Source organism: Mesocricetus auratus, unplaced genomic scaffold (genome assembly GCF_017639785.1).
Source record: "Mesocricetus auratus isolate SY011 unplaced genomic scaffold, BCM_Maur_2.0 Super-Scaffold_100013, whole genome shotgun sequence".
In the NCBI taxonomy this organism is placed as follows: Eukaryota; Metazoa; Chordata; class Mammalia; order Rodentia; family Cricetidae; genus Mesocricetus; species Mesocricetus auratus.
The window spans coordinates 29,824,390-29,844,808 of record NW_024429196.1 but is presented as its reverse complement, the minus strand read 5'-3'; the positions used below and the strand labels follow the sequence as shown (position 1 = coordinate 29,844,808).

Sequence of the window (20,419 nt, the reverse complement as noted above, 5' to 3'; positions counted from 1 at the left end):
TTTATTTATCCTGCATACTGCAAGATACCCTCTTACCAATTTGGGTGACAATTTGGCATATTTATTTATATAGAATTATCTACTTAATTTCTACCCTTCCTGTAAGACTCATGTCTTTAATACCAAAACAACCTTCTAAGGTTGAGAGGACTTGAAGACATATAGAAATATCAAACAACTAGTTGGTATTATTATACATTATTTTACCATTATTAAGGTGATAATTTCAGCAGCTCGCTAGCATTTGGGAAACTGAAGAAATGAACTAAAATTCGAGGCATCAGCTTGAGTTACATAGCAAGACTGTCTCAAACAAATTAAACTAAACAAACAATAAGCTATGAATCAACTAGAAACATACTATTTAATTCAAGCCTCAAAGTTTTTCTGGGATTGAAGGTCGGGTCTAACACTGTTAAAACATTCAAGGCTTACCAGCAGCAGCACTCAGGAAAGCAGACATTGCACCTCACCTGGGCCCGCACAAGAGAGCCAATCCTGTTCGTGGAGGTTTGGGTGAGCCAGCCCCAAAGTTGTGAGCATTGGAGAGCTGTCCCCATTACTCATCTGTCATGTGAGGGCATGGGCAGGAGAGAGATACCCACCCTCCTCCTGCCCATCAACACCTGGGGCAGGTGGGAGAACTGGCCCTGAGGTCAGAAGGATGGGAGAGCTGCCCCTGCGGGCTACCAGCTCTAACACTCAGCCTCACTTGTGAAGCACAATAGAGCCAACCCCACTGGCAGAGGTGTGGTCAAGCCAGAACCAATATTGTGAGCATGGAAGAGCTGTCCCTTTTATTCACCTGTAATGTGGTGGCATGGTTGGGAGAGAGATGTTCTCCCCAACATCAACACCTAAGGTGGTCCTAAGGTCATAAAACCAGGAGATCTAGCCTGCCCCTCATCTGCTGCAGCACTCAGAGAGTGGCCCCTATGCCACATCTGAGCAACACAATAGATCTGGCCGTGAAGGCATTGGTATGGGACAACCAACCCTGAGAACATTAAAGCAGGAGAACTGCCCACCCCCCCTCACTTATTGATGCAAAGGGTGAACTCGCCAAAGCAATGCAGGAGAGTTCACGCTGGTGGTGAGGACAAGGAGAGCTGGCAGCCTGACCAACCCTGCAGCTACCCAGGCCCAGAACTAGGGTTATCACTTGGCCCATCCCAATATCCCTCCTATCTGTGATCTGCTGGAGCAGCTGAAAAGGCCAGTCCTACAGACCCAAAGCTGAAGGATTTCCACAACACAGAGAAACAGCAGGATAACCAAAAGGAATTCCAGTGAGGCCCCAGCAGAAACCAGAGGCTTCGAACCAGACCAATGACTCTGCAATGAACACTTGCAAGTAAAGATGTGGACAAAAGTGTCCACTGTGTGACTCACTGTGTCACACTGCAGTCTCCATGATGAAACGTCCACCTTTTTTTCTTTTGTCTCTTAAATTTTATCTGGGTGGGGACTGCGAAAGTTTAATAAAAAGCATCCAAGACTTGTTAGAAATCTGGGCTTAAGCCAGAGGTGGGGGGTGGGGGTGAGGCACACACCTTTAATTCTAGAACTTGGGGGGCAGAGGCGGTAGAATGTCTGTGAGTTTGAGGCCAGCCTGGTCTACAGAGTGAGTTAAATGTCTTAAAATTAGCTAAAGTATGAATTGTCTAGACATGAAAAATGACTTTAATATGGGGACATGTATGTCTCCCACCATAATAGCCTATAATTCTCAAACCACGAGGCAGGATGGCCTTTTCCTCTCTGAAGCTGCTTTGGTTAGATATTTGGTCAAAGCAATGAAAGCAGAGACAGCCATGACACCCCGCCACTGTGGGTAGTATTTTGAAGCAATTAGGGAGCTGGTGTTATTAGATAGGGCACCTTCTTATACGTATTTCTTAGAGTGCTTCTGGCCCACTTGAAAGTTTGAATATGAACCCATATTAGCATGATCCTTTGGCTTCTGGTTGTAAATTCTCCTACAAGACTTTCATTTTTCTCACCCAAATACTAGACAGAACTAAGATATTTTCATCTCTGGGGTAGGCATTTTTTCCCATCTTGATCATTCACTTAGAAAAAAAGCACTTTCAGCCGGGCAGTGGTGGCACACGCCTTTAATCCCAGCACTGGGGAGGCAGAGGCAGGCGAATCTCTGTAAGTTCGAGGCTGGGCTGGACCGACAGCCTCCAAAACAATACAAAGAAACCCTGTCTCATAAAAACTAAAAAAAGCACTTTTTTTACAAATGCTTTCTTTATGATTGGGTTTCCCTTAAGTGGTGGCTTCTGATTGGATAGGTTAATGTCCTCTTTCAGCATCTGCCTCTGATATATTGACTAGTGGAAGAGAGATTCGTAAACACCAGAGTAACAAGTCTGCTTTTAAGTGTGCACTGTTGAACCGTAACACAAATCTGAATACAATCCTGAGGTCTCTAAGACATTCAGATAGTTTGCCTCTAATTGATACACACAGAAATAAACCTGAGCCAATTATCCTGAGGGTGATGGTGTAGTGAAAAGGATGAGGTAAGAAAGAAATTGTCAAACCTGGGACCAGCCCCTGGATGCCTCCAAAGCTAGCACTTTTTACAGAATCATACACACACACACACACACACACACACACACACACACACACACACACATATATATATATATATATATATATATATATATATATATATACACAGAGGGGGGAGGGAGAGGGAGACAGACTAAAACAGATAGACAAACACACACATACATTTAGGTGAAAGAACACTTTTATTTTTAATTTTTATTTTTTATTTAATGTCTGTGCAACACAATTTTGTACCCCTCCCTCTACACATTTTGATTTCTTTATAGGCCCCTAATTTGTTTCTGTTATCCTTACCATGTCTCAGAAGTAGGTGATATGTTTGTTGGTTTGTTTGTTTGTTCATTTTGTTGTTTTTTGAGACAGGGTTTCTCTTCATATCCCTTGCTGTCTTGGAACTCACTTTGTAGACCAAGCTGTCTTTGAACTTAAAGATTCTCCTGCCTCTGCCTTCTAAGTGCTGGAATTAAAGCATGCACCCAGTATACATGACTGTTGTAAAGAGCAATATATGTATGCACACACACACACACACACACACACACACACACACACGAGACTCGGTGTTTTGTCAGCTCTGAACTTGACCTGCTTCTTAAACATAACCATATCTAAATGCCTGTTTGGTGTACAGTCTGAGACTCCGCAGAAATTCCTGAGCACAAACCTCAGGATGAGTTGCTGCTCAGCAGAAGAAGCTGCAGCTTAGTCAGAATCCTCCCAGGAAGATGCAAATAACAAGACTAGCCGGAATGTGGGAATGAGAATTCTGTGCAATTGAAGAGATGGTTCCACTGTTAAGCACTCATAGTGCTTCTTCAGGGGACCAGAGTCCAGTCTCAGCACTTACATCAGACAGCTCACAACCACCTGTAACTCCAGCTCCAGGAGATCCAATGCCTTCTTCTGGCCTCTGTGGGCACCTGTACTCAAATGCACATACCGATACACACAAGTAAAAATAAAACAAATTTCTAAGAAACAAATAAAGTTCTGTGAAGAACACGGAGTTTCAAAGATGCCAGAAAAGATCTAGAACCACCTAAGAGTAGTGTCCCAGATCCAAGAGATTATTTTAAGGAGAAAGTAGTTAAGTGACCGGGAGATTAAGAAAAGATTTAGAGGAAGTTGTTGGAGAATCATTCATTATTTTGTATATTTAAGATAGGGTGGTTATATTCTACCCTATAGGGCTGTGAGAGAAGTAAATAAGTTAATACGTGGGAAATACACAGGAGAAGTTGGCCCAAAATCATACTGTAGTCCATGCATGGCTACAGCCAAAGTTTTCTGGTTCTTAGTCCAGTGGTTTTTTCCCCTAAACTCTTATTTTTCATTCAGGTCCTCTCCCATACAGTATAATAGCAGGAAAAACCGTGATTCTGTTTGTTAATGTTAATTATTAAGCGCCTGTTATTTCACATGTATTGATACAGAGATGAATCTCTTTCTTTGGTTTTTAACTCACTAATTGAGTTGAGATAGAAGATTTGCCTGGGGCTCACTGTGATTCCAAAAGAGTTGAACATGAAGACCTTTAGGAAAAGTTAGAGTTTATTATTCCACAGCTTGAGTCCTTGACCCAAAAATGGAATCGCTAATCAAGCTAAGGTACAGGCTCTTTTGTGTCTTTGAGCCAAAGTCTCAGGGGCACAACAAAAACAAATAGCCTTCTGGAGCCATGCTCCCCAGTCCCAAATGGTATATTCCCTAGTGGTGTGTCTACTGTTACAAATAATCCTTGCCTCATGCACACGAAGGAAACCCTAGTTAAATGCACCAGATCACAAACAATAAAAGACGTGAAATTAGGAGGAAAGAATAAAAAAAGATAGGATTGGTGAGATGGGGAACAAGATGAAAGGGAATAGTGGGACTTTAATCAAAGAACATTATATGTATGTGCAAAATTATAAAACAATAAATGAGTGGAAACATGAGCAGTCAGATTGGGGGATGTAGGGGGAGAGTACTGTGAGAGACTACTGGAAATAGGAAGGACATTCCAGGGTTAGGTAAAAATCTGGCACAAGGGAATCTCCCAGAAATCTACATGGAGGACCCCAGCCAAGACTCCTAGCAATGGCAGATACACAGCCTTAACTGGCCATCTCCTGTGACCAGATTAGTTCCTAGCCCCATCGTCATCAAAGAGGCTTTATCCAGCAACTGATAGAGCCAGATGCAGACCTACAGGCAAACACTAGGCAGAATTCAGTGAATTCTGCAGAAGAGGGGGAGAAAGGATTGTAGGAGCCAGAGGATACCACAAGAAAACTCACAGAATCAACTAACATGGGCTCATAGGAGCTCACAGAGTCTGAACCAACAACCCAGGGAGCTTGCATGGATCTGACCAAGGTACTCTGCATAAATGTTGCAGTTGTGCAGCTTGGTCCTCTTGTGGGACTCCTAACAGTGGGAACAGGGGCTGTCTCTGACTCTTATGGCTTTTGGGATCCTACTCTTCATACTGGGTCACCTTGCATGCTTTAACACATGGAAAGGTGCTTAGTCTTAATGCAACTTGATATGCCATGTTTTGTTGATACTCATCGGAGACCTGCCCTTTCCTAAACAGAAATGGAGGAGTGGGGCCTGTGGCGTGTGGGGGAAGAGGGATTGGAAGGAGAGGAGGGAGGGAAAACTGTGGCTAGGATGTAAAATAAATAAATATATTTATTAACAAGATAAATGAATTAAATATAAAGAAAACAGATCATCTCAAAAATGTGAGTGTTCTTGTTCATGGGTCTATGTCTATCTTGATGAACTTTGTCAAATCTGATGAATTGCAGGATGTCATATTTTCTATTACAGTAAATACTTTTCACATAACACAAAAAATGAATATATCCTATGTTTACTACTAGAAGATGAATAATGTTTGCTTTTATGTGTTACCTCATGATCCATCTTGAATTATTTTCCCCATTAGACGGGTGAGGTAGGAATTGAGGCTTATTTTATTCCAAACATTTATTCCATTACCCAAGTATCATGTGCTAAAGATATATTCTTTTCCCATTAAATCAGATTTATGCTCTTTAAAAACAACTGACAACATACATACATACATAAATATCATATGTTATATGCCACATATTATATATCATACCTTTATTCTTAGTTTCCCAATTTTTTATTATTTTTAAACTTTGCATACCAAATGATAGATCTTGGTGTGGCATTTACATGCACATTATTCTGTCTATTTCTGCTGTGACATTGGTCTTAACACCTAGTGCTTCAGCTTTCTATTAAGTCTTAAGCACAGGTACTGTAAATCCTTAAACTTTAACTGCTTTTCAAGATTGTTCCAGCTCCACTGGATCTTTTTTTTTTTTCAGAATAATTTTAACATCAACTTGTTAATTTCTCCAAAACACTTATTGGGATTTGATTGATTTGTTGAGCATTTCATACATGAGTAGTATAGACATCACTCACCCATCCTTCTCCCACTCCAGCTCCTCCCAACCCCCCTCTTAAATTCATGACCTCTTCGTCTTTGTTATTTTTCACACATGTGATGCTTTTCTTAGTTGTCAGCTTGACTACATCTGGAACTGACTAAAGCCCAAAACTGGAGGCACCCTTGTGAGGGATGTTTGCTTAGCTTGAAGTAGGAAGACGCACTTCTACTCTTTGACAAAGGAAGACGCATTTTTAATCTCGAGTCTTTGGGGCTGGGAAAAGACACATCTTTAATGTGGGCCACACCTTCTGCTGGAAAGCTCACATGGGGACATGGAAGAGGAAACTTTTCCTCTCTTCCTGCTTGTTCTCACTTTGCTAGCAAGATTCACTGGCATTAGAACCTGCGCCTTTTGGATTCTAGTGTACACTAAAGGTCAGCTGAGAAATCCAGCCTCATGGACTGAACAACTCCTGGATTCTTAAACTCCATCCATCGTCAGTCATTGTTGGATAAGCTGGATAACATCCTGTAGTCATTCCAATAAACCCCCTATATGTATGTATGTATATATGGTGTGTGTGTGTGTGTGTGTGTGTGTGTGTGTACATGGAGAGAGTTATTCTATAAGTTCTGCTACTCTAGAGAACTCAACTAATACAGATTTTGGTACCAGAAAGTGGTTCTAGAGCAACAGAAATATAAAGACAAAACTTTTAAATATCTGCAAAAGACTTTCCTATTTGCCAAGAGCTACTGTGACTGAAGCCTCTCCAGCTATGGCTTCTTCTTGGAGCTCAAAGAGTACAGAAAGCCCTTGATGTGAACTTTTTACAAACCTAAGGAGATAAATGCTTTTGATCACCAATTGTGAGCATCAACAGGTTTAGTGACTCTGTATATGAAACCTTTGACAGTTTGTGGAAAAATAAGGAAAAGAATGATGCCAGTTGACTGCTCTTAGCATCTCTGGATAAATTGGTGAAGGATAGGAATGGGCTCCATAATAAATTAACCAACTTCTAGCATCTCAGAATACAGTGAAGGAAGGAATAAAGTTAGTGATCAAATTGACTGACACCAGATGTACGTATATAAACAACATAAAAAATTTTAAGTGTGCCCTGGAAGAGAATCCTCTCTCCAGCAGCCACAAAGCTCAAATTGTGGAAAATCAAACCAAATCCCTCATTATAAGGCTGGCTGAATAACAGCAAAAATTCAAACCCCTGCCTCAGATGGGGTTGGCAGTTAACTTGGGATGGAGATGCGTGGGGGGGGTGACTCTATTGAAGATGAGAACTTTGAACCATTAGATTCTCAAGGGTTTATCTCACATGAGGAACTAGTCTCTCTGACCTCAGCAGATGTACTCACACCCTACCCCCTGAAATATCACTCTTTTCTTCTTTGACTGAAAAAAATCTTTCAATGTCTGCTAAACCAGCAGTTCTCATCTCTGGAGGAGAAGCCAGGCAAGAGAATACCCCAGGTACCAATGTTGTCTCTAGACCTATAAACCACACTTAAGGCAAGGCAGGTTCCTGGGGAGCAGGATGGCATAGAATGTGTCATCCATAAGGAGGTGTGCTACACTACTAAAGAGCTTAAAGAGTTTGCTAATTCATTTGAGTAGATGTGTGGGAATGGAATTTAAGAATGTGGGATAATGGTGGAAGTAACATAAAACTGGATCAGAATTTATTGATATGGGCCCTCTGAGTGCAAATTCCAGGTTTAATATGGAAGCTCACACAGTTTAAGGAGGAAAAGGTGTCAAAAGTTTGTTTGAATGGCTAGTTAAAGCATTTGTTGAAAGATGGTCGACTGAAAAGGAGTTAGAGATGCCTGAAATCTCTTGGCTTAGTATTGATGAAGAGATTTTTAAAGATGAGAGAAATTGCAATACAACATACATACTTATACGTGTGTGTGTGTGTGTGTGTGTGTGTGTGTGTGTGTGTGTGTGTGTGTGCATCTACTAATGTAAGAGGGGTTTTTGTTGCTGTTTTGGTTTGGTTTGGTTTGGTTTTGGTTTTTTGAGACAGGGTTTCTCTGTAATGTTTTGGAAGTTGTCCTGGAACTCGCTCTGTAGACCAGGCTGGCCTCGAACTCACAGAGATCCTCCTGCCTGTGCCTCCCGAGTGCTGGGATTAAAGGTGTGCGCCACCAACACCCGGCTATAAGAGTTATTTTTTTAATTTTTATTTTTAAATTTAAATTAGAAACAAGGTTGCTTCACATGTCAATCCCAGGTCCCTCTCCCCTTCCCTCCTCTCCTCCCATGCCCTCCCACCAACTCTCCCAGTACCCCCTCGTTTCCCCCAGGGAGGGTGAGGCCCTCCATGGAGGTGTCCATAGTCTGTCATTTCATCCAGGGCAGGGCCTAGATCCTCCCCCAAGAGTCCAGGGTGAGAGAGCATCCCTCTTTGTAGTATGGACACAGAAAGTCCATTTGTATGCGAGGGATAAATACTGATCTACTACCCACGGCCCAATAGATTGCCTAGGTCTCCTCACTGACACCCACACTCAGGGGGTCTTGATCAGTCCCATGCTGGATTCCCAGCCATCAATCTTGGATTCAAGAGCTAACCCTTGTCAGGTCAGCTGTTTCTGGGGGTTAAACCATATAAGAGTTATTTTTAAGGGTAAAAATAATATCAAAGATCACATAAGACACATTTGTAATTGTTAGAGTGTCTTTAAATTATAACAAAGGAGAATAGATTGATTTTTAAAAAGCAGATCCCACTGTAATATTCAAAAACTTAGATATGGAGATACCGATGAGAGAAACGGGTATTTAAGGCTGGGGATAAAATTTGTCTCTGTAGAATGCCTGCCAATAAACACAGGAATCACAGAGATAGAAAAATGATACATGTAATTCAGATTTATCTAGGTATGTCTGCCCTGTGTTCTCCATTCTGAAATAAGAATCATATTGACAGTGGTGGCTCAGGAAGAGCATGATGTTGCTCATCTTACTCTTCTCTCTAATGTCATAGAGATCAGAAAACTCAAAAAAAAAAAAGCTTGGAGGCAAAAACATCCTGAGGGGGGAAGTATTTGGTCAACTTCCCTGTTTCACAAGACAGACTACTGGCAGATAATTCTGTCTCCAAGTGAACAAAGCCTAGGAACAAAGGAAGAGCAAGTCAAATCTAAGCCATGAGTAATCACTGGGGGAAATCTCATTCTCACTTCTGAGCTGCCCAGAGAGTGCAGTGGAGTTCTTGTTAGCAGCTCAGTTCTGCCCAGATTGCTCTGCATTCTGTACAGGCATGATGTCAGCAGACCTTCTGGCAACACTACATCCAACCAGCATACCTGCTGCTTGCCAGGGTTTGGTGTTTCTTCTTTTCCAGCAAGAAATTCAACTCAAGGCTACCATGGGCTCAGTGAGCCAATCCCCCTGACCCGCAGAGTGCGAAACGAGTGTGGGAAGGTGATTGGAAAAATAAAACTCAAATAGGCAAAAAGAAAAGCAGGCTTTAAATTTTTCCCATTGTTTTTATACATATCGTGTGTGTGTGTGTGTGTGTGTGACAACAAATAAAGAAGTCACAAATTTGAGAGAGCAAGGGGGTACATACAAAGTAGTAGATGAAAAAGAAGGATAAAATGATGCAATTTCAAAACCTTAAAAAATGTTTCTATGGTACTGTGTTATAAAACTGTGTGTGTGTGTTATATAGATGACTATGACAATGTATTGGTGTGCACAAATACATATGAACATTTTTAGGTGGATATGTAGAGACCAACAGTTGTCAGGTGTCTTCTTTCGCCACTCTCAACCTTGTTTTTTGAAACAGCATCTCTCATTGGACCTGGACCCCACTGTCTGAGATAGCAGGTCAGCAAGCAGGAAACCCACTGTGTTTCCATTCCCCCAGGGCTGAGAATACAGGTGCACTGTCATTCCTAGCTTTTTATAGGATTTTAAGAGATCTGATTTCAAGTCCCTGTGCTTTTACAGCAAATACTTGACCATCTGAGCCATGTCTCCAGCACTCCAAAGGAGGTATTTCATTAAAAAATTGTCTCTTATATGCACGTAAGTATGTGTTGTAATGGGTTTGTATGTGTGCATATAAGTATGTATATGTGATGAGTGTGTATGTGTGCATGTAAGTATGTATGTGTGATGGGTGTGTATGTGTACTTGTTAGTGTGTCTGCTTTAATAGGCAAATGGGAGACTATATATTGTGAGCAATTCTGAAGCTTAGGACACTAAGTTACTGAGCATAGAAACAGAAGCTCCTATAACTTGGAAAAGTGTTTATCAGATCATGAGACAGTCCTTGGCTCTTAGATTTGCTCTTCTTTTTCTCCAGAGACCCAAAACTAAAGGACCCTTTGCTATTTTTTCTTCCACTTAACACACATCTAGTTGTACTACGGCAAGAACGTAGTGAGACATAAAGAGAATGAAGGCAGATATTTTGGAAAGGCCTTTTGCTTCATCCTGAAATTATAGAATCCATCACCAAATCCAGGCTTTCTTTAGAACACGGAAACTGACTGCATATTAAAAACAGAGGTGTGAAGAACTGTGGTAATTAGTTATAAGTACTTTTGATCTGGCTACTTGGGGTGGTCCAAAGCCTGGCAACATTGGCATTATTGGGAACTGGTCAGAAGCCTGCATCTTAGACGCACTGAGCCAGAATCTGCTTTTTATGAAGAGCCCCAGATGAGAAGTGCAACTGTGGTGAGCAGTGGCAAAAGAGGGTGGCTTATTGCAGGAACACTTTCGAAGACTAACTTGAGAAATCGTAGACTTGCACGGGAAATGAGCTTCTTAAGAAGATTAAATGATCATTTCTAAGCAAGGTCATACAAACTCAGAAAATTATATGAGAGAGAAGTTGTCTCTCAGATGCAGAATGTAGCCAATAATACATACATGGAAATGTAAATTAATGTTCATGTAGGCACCATGTAACATTAAAAGAGAGCAAGAAAAGCAAAATATAAGGAGATGAGGAAGGGCTGAGTCACTCAGCAGGTAATGGGCATGAGTTACAAAAGAGGATATAAAACTGATTGGTTTTTTTTGTTTTGGTTTTTCGAGGCAGGGTCTCTCTGTGGCTTTGGAGCCTGTTCTGGAACTAGCTATTGTAGACCAGGCTGGTCTCGAACTCACGGAGATCCGCCTGCCTCTGCCTCCCGAGTGCTGGAATTAAAGGCGTGCGCCACCACCGCCCGGCAAGCTGATTGTTTTTATAGTTCCAATTCAGTCACAGATCTTTTTGGTGATGGTAGTTAGGTGCATAAAATATAATCCATATTAAAAGACTAAAATGTAATATAAAGTCCACAGCTTCCATTCTGAATGCCTATTCTTTTTTTTTTTTTTTTTTTTTTTTTTTTTGGTTTTTCGAGACAGGGTTTCTCTGTATTGTTTTGGAGGCTATCGGTCCAGCCCAGCCTCGAACTCACAGAGATCTGCCTGCCTCTGCCTCCCGAGTGCTGGGATTAAAGGCGTGCGCCACCACCACCCAGCTCTGAATGCCTATTCTAACTGTATAGAAGTTCCTTGAGTTGTACAGGTTTAGGGCCTGGTTAATTTTGGTGTGGGATATTATTTGCTTGCAAATTTTGAATAATAAAGTTTATAAAATGTTTTAAATATCTTTGAATGTGGTGAGTTCTGTGAAAGGCGATGGGAATTTCCTTGGTCCCAATGGCATCTCAACTTTGGGAAGGACATCTGTGGAATCATGGTATATACCTAGAAGTGGAAGAATGAAAAACCACTGGTTAGTGTTCATATTATATGACTAGGAATAGCCTATTGGGCTTTGGGACAGCATAACACCGAGATCCAATGGTTCTAGGAACATGAGCAACATGGATGGATAGCTTGTGAAAATCTGAGTCATAGCACAGGTAATATTTTGTATTATGCCTTTTATTTCTCTTCTCATTCAGATAGTTCAGCATGTAAAAGCACTGATTGTTCTTCCAACGGACCCAGGTTTGGTTCCCAGCACCCAGGATCCACATGGCAGCCCATAAGCATCTATAACTCTAGTGCCTTGGGACCTGATGCCCTCTTCTGGCCTCTGTGGGCACTGCATCCATATGGTACACATACATACAGGCAAAACATGGGTAAACGGAAAAATAAAATGGAAAAAGAGGTATGTAATGCTGGGGCTTGGGAGATGTCTCAGTTGGTAAAGTATATGCAGAAGCACACATACATTAGATCTAATAGAAAAACTAGGCTCAGTGGAAAACACCCCTAATTGCAGCCCTGTGGAGGCAGAGACAGGATACCTAAGACTAGGAAGCCAACCAGTCTAGCTGAATTGGTAAGCGCCAGGTTTGGTGAAAGATCTTGTCTCAAAACATAAAGGGGAGAGTCATTAAAGAAGATACCAAGCATCAACATCTGTCCCCTATATAAAAACTCACATACTGATCCACACATGTATGTACACTTGCAAACACACAAACTCTCCTTTGAATTTTACAATAAAATTAATTTTGCATGGTTTTCTACTATCAAAGCCAAACTCTTAGTGCCATTACTGTTTGCTTACCTAGCACTAGATCCTTATAAAATAAAATGCACCTCTTACACTCTTCCTGAGTTGTTAGAGATAAAATATAATCGCAATACCATCTGACTCCCCACACTTGTCTTGCTGGATAAATATCTAATAATCTCTCATCTTTACCTTATTTCAATAGCATTATCTTCAATTATAGGCTCCATGGCTAAAGCAATCACTCACTCTCAAAGCAGAGCTTTGTTTGCCCCTCCCAGTCATATAAGCCAAGTCACTGCTACTGCAAAAGACAAAGCCACGGGACATGTCTGCGTCCAGGGCCTGAGATCTAACACATCCATCCGTGTATACCCTGTCTAAGTTGGTCAGCACTCCTGGCCCTCAGTTTCCTCTTTTGAAAACAATTGAATTAGATTTCGGGGCCAAATGTCCTATGATTCCAGAAAAATTTATTCAAAGTTCAGAAACATTTAAAATCCCTAGAGAATGAACGTCTGCTCAGGTATGTGATGTGATTACAGTGGACATATAACCTTGTTAATTTTATTCTAGCCCACATATTACAGAGCAGGCTCGCTAAAGCATATGCCTCACAGATTCAAATGAACTGCCTCCTTTCCCACTTGGTGATGGATACCTAGTGTGAGAGCCAAGGAAGGGTCTCATACACACTCACACAGAGAGACATACACCTGTGTGCACACATACGAATTTACACCTATGTGCACACATACAAATATATACCTACATGCACACACAGACAGAAACATACCCCTACATGCACACACACAAAGACATACACCTACATGTATACATACGAATATACACCTACATGCACACAGAGGCAGAAACATACTCCTACATGCACACACACAGAGACATACACCTACATGCACACATACGAATATACACCTACATGCACACACAGAGAGAAACATACTCCTACATGCACACATACAAATATACTCCTACATGCACCACAGAGGGAAACATACTGCTACATGCACACACACACACAGACATACACCTACATACACAGAGAGAAAGAGATACATACACCTACATGCACAGAGAGTGAAAAAGACATACACCTATATGCATACACACATGCACACACATACACACAGAGACATACATACACGTACATACAGACAGACACAGACATACATACAGACACACATACACAACCACCCCCAAGCACCACATTTCCCCTGCATTGCTCCAATCTTCTTTCAGTCATGGTATTTTCAAAATTGTGACTGGAGGAGTTATTTATTTGGGTTTGGTTTGGGCTTATTTCATTCAGTTTAATTTAGTAATCAAAGTCATGTTCCAAACACAATTTTGTACAGAATTATATTATACAAGACAGAGAAAATCCAGAATCTATTGACTGTGTGGAAAGCAACCTGAAACCTGTCTCTTCAGTCCACACCAAACCGCGTCTCAACCCATCCTCTCCTGGACACATTTCACAGAAGCCTGAAGCGTCCATCTCCCCGACATTTGTGCATTTCTGGTAAGAGGAAATAGAGAGGAGGTAAATCTAATTGGTTCAAAACTAGCAATTCTATTCCTTGGTGATTCTTTTTTATTAAAACAATTTCTATGTAAAGTGAACCATGAGCTCAGAATCCTGAAGCAAGAGGATTGCAACTTCAGAGCCTGCCTGGGATGCAGTATGAGCTCGAGGCCAACCTAAGTAACCTAGTGAGACTCTGTCTCAAAATAGAAAAACGGCGGACTGGGACAGCACCTCACTGACTTCGTGGTTGCTTAGCATACTTGAGACCTAGGTTTCATCCCAGCCCTTTAATAGTGTGTGTGTGTGTGTGTGTGTGTGTGTGTGTGTGTGTGTGTGTGTGATGCCTATACATGTGTCATGCCCTACATGTGGATGTCAGAGAACAAGTCATGGGAGTTGGTTCTCTCCTTCCACTGCGTGACTCTGGGGAACCAATCTCAGTGATCAGTCTTGGCAGCAGGTGCCTCTATTCACTATAAACCATCTTAACACCATCAAAAATAACTTTCAAAAATACTTCTATCAACTGGGATTGTCTATTTCTGTCTTCTGCAAACAAAACTACTCTTAATTTTTTTTTTACTTTGGGTGACCATGGCATATTCCAGTGCACCATTATTTTAGCCACATCAAGTCAAGTTCAAGTTATTGATGGCAAAGAGCTTGTCTGCTCTGGCATGCACCGTATTCTGAATACAGAGGTACATAACTAATATGCCAAAACCAGAAGGTTTGCATTTTCCATTATCCTCTTGTCAAGAACTTTCTATGTCTGTTGAGGACACAGTTGATCTTTGCAGGAATTCGTAATGTTCCTTCATTCACTGCAGAAGTAGGTTAATGACCTCAATTTAGGATTCCCATTTGTGGGGAGAACAACTTCCTAAGGTCTGCACCATTAGTAGTGTTATTGAATTTATTTATATTTTTAAGTTTTATTTATGTGTGTATGTTGTACCTCCATATTGCATGTTCATCATGTGTATGCAATCTCCACGGTGGCCAGAAGAGGGAGCCCCAATCTCTAGGAGCTGGAGTCCCAAATGGGTCTGAGCTGCCTGATACAGGTGCTGGTGACCAAATTCTGGTCCCTAGCAAGAATAATCAATGTTCTTAACCACTGAGTCATCCCTCCAGTCACCAATTTAAATTTTTAGGGAGTTAGTTTTAGAATGTTCCAGAAAAAAAATCTGCTTCCATAATGAAATTAGTTTCCGTATTATTCCCAGTGATCAAATATCAATACACTTTGTATGAATGACTTCATTTTCTTTATCACAGTTATGAAATAAGGGAATTAATTACCCTGCAGCCATATGGTATGCCTGCCTGAGGGATGTCTTACTGAACAAAGGTCTATTCTTTTGCATCTTGTAAAATGTAGACAATCTTTTGATGTTATTAAAATAGCTGTGTTGTTTCCCTATTTATTTTAGAAGCAGCATTCACTGCATAGCCCAGGATGACCCCAAACTTGTAATCTTCCTATCTTAACCTCCAAAATTCTTACATTGTAGCATGAACCACCACGACACCACCCTTGGCAAATTTTGTTTTCATCATCTCCCATCTGATGGGTTAGCCTGACCTATTATCAGTTACTCAAGAGATAGGTGAGACACTCAGATAAACCAATGCTTTCCTGACTTAAGTTTTCAAATACTCAAGAATTAAAGAGCGCTCAGAGGTTAAAACAAAGGTTTTAAAAAGTCAGTGTCAATACCAGAGGCTTCCCTTACATGACACACTAAGAACATCGGCTGGCTGAAGAGTAGGTAGAAAGAAGAAGCTGCATGAAGGGAGAAGGAATGAGAAAGAAATGCTAAAAGGAGCTGGTAAGAAAAAATGTGCCCATTACAACAAAAAGCTACCAGTGTCGCAGCCTCTTCTCAAGCCCCAACACTGTGCCTCAGGATCATCCAACTGTCATTAGTCTCTTGCTTCCTGAGTTTTAGAAAAAGCATATTTGTGGATCTGTGGATACAGCTCAATTATAGAGCACTTGGCTAGCATGGATAAGGGCCTGGGCTCTATTTCCAGCACTCAGATGAATAAATCACATCTTTAAAATCCACTTTAACTTTTACCAGCTTGGAAGGGGGTTGCCTGTGGGTGAGAGGCGCATGCATCATAGATGGGGGAGCCAGAGGAAACACTGTCTTTCCTCAGTTGCATCCACATTCTTTAAACAAGAGAACAGCTCAGGTCAGCTAGAAAAGAAGGCAATGGGACACATCTCTCAGAAGAAGTGGCCACATAGGCAAGAACAGGCAGTTGTCCCACCCAATGCCGGGGTGGGTGACCCAAGAAAAAGAGCCAGCCAGGAGTTTTCTTCTTTTTTGACAGCATTTCTCAGTGGTCTGCAACTAGCCAAGTAGGGTAGCTAGCAAAATAGTCACACAACCCACCTTTCTTTGCCTCCCTAGCATTGGGATTATAAATTACTCTATCCTACCTCAATTTCAGTATTTGTTGTTGTTGTTGTTTATATGGGTTCTGAAGATTGACCTCAGCACTTTACTAGCTGGGCTTTCTCCCCAGTCCTGGATTTACCAATTTTAACTGTAATCTTTAACACAAGCATTTCCGAGCATACCCCAGATTACTTGGCATTCATTTTTGATTTTTAAAATAAATTCAGAGTATATACACTGCTAGAGAAAATATTAAATTACCTTTCCCAAATTCTTAATGAAATCATTTCAGAAATTTTTTGCTCTGCCAGACTGTCTGAAAACTGCCCACGTCTTTAATTGGAAGAAATACAAATGAGAACAAAAGAACATCATGCTTTCCATGTTCAAAGCCAGCAAGTGTATGAAAAGTGGAGTTCTTTCATACACTGAGACTGTTTGCTTTATTTGATGTGCTTTTTTATTTTGGCTTCAAAAGGATAGGAGGAAATCAACCCCCCAATCACATGAGATTCTGTGCTATGTCATAAGACATATCATGTCCTTTAACTCTCATAGGATCAGAACCCAGGTGCAATGGTTCTCACTTTTGATGCTGAAGAGATTCACAACATAGAGAATCCAGGTAATTGGCAAAATATCATCCACATTAAACTACCACAGGGCTTTGTTGAAACAATCAGCGTGTATGATTTCAAAACAGAGTATCTACATCGGTTTTATAACCACCCCAAATATATTATTTATCTAGAAAAGCACCCCCCAAAAGAAATTACATGTGAAATTCAATTTTAAGTGGCCAAATTTTGACAAGTAAAAATTAAGCTGTAGATGATAGAGATCAATAGACTGATAAGTAGGCAGGAGATAGGTAGAGATAGATAGATAGGTAGATAGATAGATAGATAGATAGATAGATAGATAGATAGATAGATAGTCAGACAGACAAGAAGGCAGATAATGGGTGGGCATATGGAAAAGGAGGGAGGGAGAGAGACTTCAAAATTCAATGTATTTATTGGGATGGTTTCCCAGTCATCTCAAATCACGGTTCTTTTGTACCACTTTCCGCTGAAAGAACATTCTTCCATTTTCCCTCCTGTTGGTTACTAGAGGACCATGGAAGAGTCAACACACAAGACTACAGCTGGTGCACAGACGAAGATATGATGATCTCACAGCATCCAGGGTGATTCACATCCATGGAGAAGGAGACAGGTGAGTGAGATCCTTTTTAACAGGCATGTTCTCATGCAAAAGTCATCGCCATCAGAAAAGATCTTGTTTTGCTTTATTTCTGTTTTTTTTTTTTGAGACAGAATCTCACATTGTAGCCCAAGATAACCTGGAAAACTCTATATCATGCATGTGGTACTAAGCACTAAAAAAATCAATCAAAACAAACTTGAAGAAAAAGAGAGTATTCAAGTAAGTTGTGGTGGCAGTCCCCACTTATAGTTTCAGTACTCTGGGGATGTTCAAGGGAAAACTGTAATGTGTAGTCTTCCATGCCAGCTGCCTGGGTCCTGCCAAGCAGTTTCAGCCCCCAAATAGCACACGAGACACTATATTAATTATGAAACTGTTGGCCATTTGGTATTGTTTCTCTTTGGCTAGCTCTGACTTAATTATTGACCCATAATTACTAATATATATTTTTATAAGGTCTTATCTTACCGAGAACGCAGACTTGCATCCCCTCTTCCCCGGAATCACATGACGATGGCTCTCTTCACTACATTTCCCAGAATCCTCCTAGACTCCTAGTCCCACCTATCTTGCTTCCCTATTGGCCAACAGTGCTTTATTTACATATACACAGGACTTCCCCATCAGAAAACTAAGCTATGATAGTGAGATTCTGCCCCAAGAGGAGAGGGGGTAAGTTAAGAAGGGAAAGAACAAAGGGAAGTAGGGATGTTACCAAAGATAAAGAACATTGTATCATGGCAAAATGTCAATTGATAAGGAGAGGTAATCAGTAAGGGGCAAGTGCCCATAATGAAGCCTCAACATTTTTTGGGACAAAAATTAGACATAGGCAAATAACAGAGAGAGCAGAGAGCTTTCCTTGGACCTCTTCTCTTTTTTATTTAATTTAAAAACAAGCTTGCTTCACATGCCAATCCCAGCTCCTTCTCCCTCCCTTCCTCCCCCACCCCCACCAGGTCCCCACCCTCATCCAAGCCCCACTCGGTTCCCCAAGGAGGGTGGGACCCTCCATGAGGGAATTTCCAGAGTCTGTTGGACCTCTTCTTAATTGCCTTTAACTTGGCATAATTTTTATGCTAAAATATTGTGTCTTTGTCTCAGAAGAGGCAAAAATAGAAGCTTCACCATCCTGGCTCCAAGGTAAAATCTTGTGTATCAGTGAAACTTTCTTACAGCTCCCTGATGTCTTGTTCCTTTTTCTCTACTGACAAGTTCAGATTTTAATAGTTACATTGTTAATGTAAGCACTTTGAACACTCTGGAAAATGAACTTTATAAATATAAGCCATTTCTACTCATATGTGAGGGTGGGTAGCTTTTTCTTCTCACCTCAGCCCTTCACATATTCTCGGCAGAGTATTTACACCCTTAAACAGCATTCTAAATGTTGTTGCTGAATTCATAAAAGATCTTAATGGCTCACAGAGGCCAGACATGCAAGCACAGCAGCAAGCCTCTCTCAGGCTTCAGCATAGGGTGAGGAAGGAATCCATCACTTCCTCACTTCTAAGTGACATCTGGGGAGTTTTACTCCCTAACCATCCCTGTGTTGTTCAGGACTGTCCTTCAAGCTGTAAAGCTAATGATTACTTAGTGAGTTTTTCAACCCTAACAGAGGTGTACACCTAAACTATGTCTGCCATGCTACCCAGATGTGGTGACTTGAAAGACAATGGCCCCCAAAGAGAGTGACAATATTACGAGGTGTGGCCTTAGAGGAAGTAAGTCACTGTAGGGGTTGGTTTTGGGGCCCCTTTTTCTCCAGTATGACTGTCAGCTGACTTGCCTCTGAGTCAAGATGTAGGTTGGTCAGCTCCAGTACTATGTCTTCCTGCACGCCACCATGCTCCCCACCACAGTGATAATGGACTGAAACTCTGAAACTGTAATTAAATGTTTTCCTTTATTAGAGTTTACCGTGGCCATGGTGTCTCTTCAAAGCAATAGAAACCCAAACAAAGACAACAGGTCTATGTGCCGTCAGATACAGAGCTCTGTCGGTGATGGAATCGAAAACCAACTTCCATCAGCTAATGGAAACAGTTGTGCTTGCTCTCTACGGCAACAGAGCCCTGGGTTTCAGAGACAGCCACAGACACAAGGATGCCTGAGTCTCCACAGAACTCTGGCCTCAACGGAAGAGGGTTCCTGGGAAGTCCAGAGGGAGCAGGACAGATTCATAAGAAAAGAAGCCAAGGTTTAGTGTCTTGCCTCCCAGTGCTCTTTTGGTTACACAAATGGAGTGTGGAAGGATGGTGTTGTCATCACTGATAACAGGCCAGACGTGCTGCTGAATACTCTACAGGACCCCATAAAGACCATCACATCAAGGGATTGTGTGACCCAAATGTCAGTATAACCAAGGTTGAGAAACCCTGCTCTGCATGTGCCCATGTCTTTGATCTTCACAAATCCTCCTCCCTGCCATCTGACACTCAAAAGAGAAGTCAGTCGAGTCCAAGTTTCAACCACCTACTCTCCATCTACATGAGTTCTATGACTGCCTAATATCTCAAATGGGAAAGAACCCTTCTCCTAGACTAATGTATACTAACTAATTGGTGATAGAACTAGTGGATTTGAATCAAACATAAATCTAGTTCCATTTTACATCTAACCTCCTGAGAATCCCAGCCCAGACATCTCTGGGGAAAGGACTGAAAAAGGGGGCATCCAATTTCATACTTCTCTAGACCTTGTGGTGCTAATGGATAGGACGCAGGGCCTGCTCTGCC

The 20,419-nt window shown here is 41.4% G+C and overlaps 1 protein-coding gene across 3 annotated transcripts in view; it reads right to left on the bottom strand.

The window, feature by feature from the left end:
* Positions 1 to 11,412: 11,412 nt before the first annotated feature.
* Tubal3 (tubulin alpha like 3) overlaps positions 11,413 to 20,419 on the bottom strand; it is a 34,026-nt gene continuing 25,019 nt past the window's right edge. The window contains exons 5-6 of one of the 3 annotated variants that reach the window (XM_040755557.1): positions 13,943 to 14,049; positions 11,413 to 11,746 (exon numbers count right to left, since the gene is read on the bottom strand). In XM_040755557.1, the coding sequence (XP_040611491.1) occupies positions 11,734 to 11,746; positions 13,943 to 14,049 (120 nt within the window). In that variant the 3' untranslated portion in view covers positions 11,413 to 11,733. Of the gene's footprint in view, positions 11,747 to 13,789; positions 14,050 to 20,419 lie in introns of those variants that run through there. The other 2 variants (XM_040755555.1, XM_040755554.1) reach the window with 2 other exon arrangements.